The following is a 3,879-nucleotide window of genomic DNA, read 5'->3' on the forward strand; positions in this document are numbered from 1 at the left end:
CCTCAGGTGCAGGTGGCTGGGGCCGGGGCAGGGCTGCATCTGTAGGGGATCAGATCGGATGGGGAGGGTAGCAGGTGGACTGCGGAGAGCCCAGCTAGAACTGCAGCCTCTGCCAGCTGGCACGTGCCCACCAGATCTTATTCCAGCCAACTCTGACAATATAACAATCATAGTAGTGTTAATAATAGAGGACATTTATTAAGCACATGCTGTATACCAGGCTCTATCCTGAGCCCTTCACTGACATCATCTCTCTTAATCCGCACAACAAGCCTCTCAGGTAAGTATTATCCCCCTTTATAGGTGAGGAAATGGAGGCTCAGGGGGTAAGACATTGCTCAAAGGCCTCCAGCTGTGCAGTGGCTGAGCGGGAACTCATCCCCACATCTCTGGGGCTCTGGAACCTGTGCTGTATTTTATTAAGCCAAGACCTGGGGCTACTTACTACTTTTCATTAAAAATTATTTTTATTTCTAAATTATTTTTATTTCTAAAAGCTATATATATATAGCATAGATAGTATATTATATGACATATAATAACATCATGTTTTATAGTGTAAAAAATTTTTTTACCTACATGAAATTATACTACAAACTTTCTCTACAACTTGATTTTTGCGCTCAGGAATACATCCTGGACTTCTCTCCACGCTACTCTAACTTGGTTTGGCAAACTACTATGCCCACAGGCCAGCTCCAGCCCATCACCTGTTTCTGTCAATAAAGCTTTATTAGAACCCAGCCATGCCTATTTGTTTGCATAGTGCTGTGACTGCTTCTGCAGAGTTGAGCAGTTGAGAAGAGAAGAGGTGGCCTTCAAAGCGGAAAATAATTGTTGTGTAGACCTCTCAGAAAAGGTTTACTAATCCCCGCTCTAGCACATTCTTACTAATAAGCACCACTGCTTAACTATTCTCTGTTACTGTCCCCTAAGCGACCAAAATTTAGTCTAGGAGGTACAAATATAATGTAACATACTAATGTTACATTAAAACGAAAAACTAACGGGGGAGAAGGAAGGAGAGACTGATTTTTGCCAGGTTATGGCATTGGGAACAATCATGGAAGACACCACATAGGTGGTGACAGTCGAGATGGACTTGGACAAAATTAGGAAAAACTGAAGAAACCATTTGGCCTACAGGTTAGGAGCACATACCCTGAGATTGCCTGGGTTCAAATCCTGCCTCTGTCCTTTATTATCAGGCATATGACTCTGTGTGTGTCACTTATCTCTGCCTATCTCCATTGGTGAAATGGGATAATAATAGTTCCTTTTTTGTATTATTCTGAAAATTAAATGATGCCATATATGTATAGTAGGCTGAGTGAACAGTAAATGCTCAGTAAATATTCACTACTTTTAAGTGGCAGGTGGGAATTTAAGACAGAGGGAACTGTGCAAGCACAGGGCCATGAGCGTGTGCTTTATGTGTACAATTTAAATAGTTCCATGTGGCCAGAGAGGAAGAAGTACTGGGACCTGATGGGTGAGACTGTGAATATGGAAGGGGAGAGACTGTAAGTGCCTTGTGCCCCCATTTAAGGGCTTGGATATTGTCCTGTTACACAGAGGAAGACTGACCGTTTTGAGCACTCAGTGACCTCCTTGAGCTGGGCTTTGGGAAGGTCTTCCTGGTGCTGAGCATGTGATGTTTGAGGAGAGTGAGGTTGGGGACGGGGATGCAGGCAGGAGGTTGAGGGCGTGGTCCAGGTGAGGGTTGGGGAGCTGGACCACAGAGGCAAGGGAGGAATGGGTTGGAGAGGCAAGCTGTGGGAGTCCACACTGAGCCCCTGTGTCTCTGTCGTAGCTACATCTGGCAGCACATTGAGATTGGCTATGTCCAGGGCATGTGTGACCTCCTGGCTCCACTGCTGGTCATTCTGGATGACGGTGAGTGTGTTCTCCTGCCAAGGGCTGGGGGTGCAGTTTCATTCCTACTGCTGGGGGCGGGGGGAGATGGGCGGTGAACTTCACTTTGTGGCAGGACAGGTGCTGAGAAGGCCTATCTGGTGAACACATCAGGGTCCTCATGAAATAAAAAGTCCTCTGTTCCATGGTGGCCAGCGCTGAATGCCCAGTGCCCGCCACCCAGCCAGGGCGTTGCTAGCCACTGATGGTACAAACAGGAATGGGAATTAAAGGAAAAACCCAGGCCCAGATCAGAATGACACGTGACCTATGTGGTCTTTCTCCCAGTAACCCGTAATCCCAGTCTTATCATGATAAACACATCAGTCTCCGGTAGAGAGGCATTCTAGAAAATACCTGACAAGTACCCTTCAAAACTCTCAAGGTCATAAGAAACAAGGAAAGCCTGAGAAACTTTCATAGCCAAGTGGAACCTAAGGAGACATGACCAATATGTCTACCCTAGATGGGTTCTTGGAACAGAAGAGGAGCATTAGGTTAAAAACTATGGTCTTTCGTAAATAATATACTATCAGTGGGCCATCAATGATAACAAAGGTACCATATTGCACATAAGATATTTGTAAAAGGGGAAACTGGGTGTGGAGGTATATGGAAATTCTCTCTACTCTGTTCTCAGTTCTGTACATCTAAACTGTTTTTAAAAAATAGTCTAAAAAAATGAATGCGATCCTACTATGCCTTGGGACACCTCATAACTCTCCCCAAAATTACTAGGTGTTAAGAGAAAAAAGGTACCCCTTTTAAATAAATGTTTTAAACACTGGGTTAAACAATATGAAAACAGATTTCTTTATTGTAGGACTTCTCAGAGCTCTTTCTTTCTTCCTTCCTTCCTTTCTTCCTTCCTTTCTCTCTCTCTCTCCCTTTCTTCCTTCCTTCCTTCCTTCCTTCCTCCCTCCCTCCCTCCTTCTTTCTTTCTTTCTTTCTTTCTTTCTTTCTTCCTTCTTTCCTTCCTTCCTTCCTTCCTTCCTTCCTTCCTTCCTTCCTTCCTTCCTTCCTTCCTTCCTTCCTTCCTTCCTTCCTTCCTTCCTTCCTTCCTTCCTTCCTTCCTTCCTTCCTTCCTTCCTTCCTTCCTTCCTTCCTTCCTTCCTTCCTTCCTTTCTTTCTTTCTTTCTTTCTTTCTTTCTTTCTTGGTACAAATGGCATTTGGTTGCAACAGGAAGTGGAAGAGGAGGGGATAGGACAGCTCCAGATCCCGTGGCGGCTTCAGACTCCATAGCCGTCCTCGGAAAGCGAGCTTTTTCCTAATATTTGTAGTGACTCTCAAAGCAGCTTTTCTCAACATTATTTTAGCATTTTTTGCATAACATCCTTCCAATATTGATGTTTGCTGTTGTAATACAGAAGTTCCCAGACATGAGAATTTCATGAACCCTCCTTGGAATGGATGCACCAGCATTCCATTGGCCATATGCTTCTCATGTGTGGCCAGGTCAGGGCCTGAGACCATGACTTTGGGACCTCCAGTCCCTTGGGCAGTGGTGGAGCTGCTGGTTTCTCCTGTGCTCTTTCCCCAGAGGCCCTCACCTTCAGCTGCTTCACGGAGCTTATGAAGAGAATGAACCAGAACTTCCCCCATGGAGGCGCTATGGACACACACTTTGCCAACATGAGGTCACTAATCCAGGTGTGACTCAGTCCTATTCAATAATATAACTTATTCCAACTCAACCCAATGGGCCTCAGTTCAACCTACTAGCCACTCCTAGTTTAACTCAACTCAGTAACTCAGCCCAGCTGAGTTGAACTCAAAAACTCAAGTCTGCCCAGCCAGCGTGGCTCAGTGGTTGAGTATTGACTTGTGAACCAGGAGATCAGGGTTTGATTCCTGGTCAGGGCACATGCTCGGGTTGCGGGCTCAATCCCAAGTGTGGGGCGTATAAGGGACAGCCGATCAGTGATTCTCTCTCATCATTGATGTTTCTATCTCTCCCTTCCTCT

The 3,879-nt window shown here is 45.4% G+C and overlaps 1 protein-coding gene across 1 annotated transcript in view; it reads left to right on the forward strand.

The window, feature by feature from the left end:
• The window catches only part of SGSM1 (small G protein signaling modulator 1), a 107,355-nt gene that overhangs the window by 94,935 nt on the left and 8,541 nt on the right, over positions 1 to 3,879 (forward strand). Inside the window, exons 21-22 of the mRNA XM_015562823.1 lie at positions 1,705 to 1,896; positions 3,456 to 3,565. Of these exons, the coding sequence (XP_015418309.1) occupies positions 1,705 to 1,896; positions 3,456 to 3,565 (302 nt within the window). The remainder of the gene's footprint in view (positions 1 to 1,704; positions 1,897 to 3,455; positions 3,566 to 3,879) is intronic.

The sequence above is a fragment of the Myotis davidii genome, unplaced genomic scaffold (assembly GCF_000327345.1).
Source record: "Myotis davidii unplaced genomic scaffold, ASM32734v1 scaffold478, whole genome shotgun sequence".
Classification (NCBI taxonomy): domain Eukaryota; kingdom Metazoa; phylum Chordata; class Mammalia; order Chiroptera; family Vespertilionidae; genus Myotis; species Myotis davidii.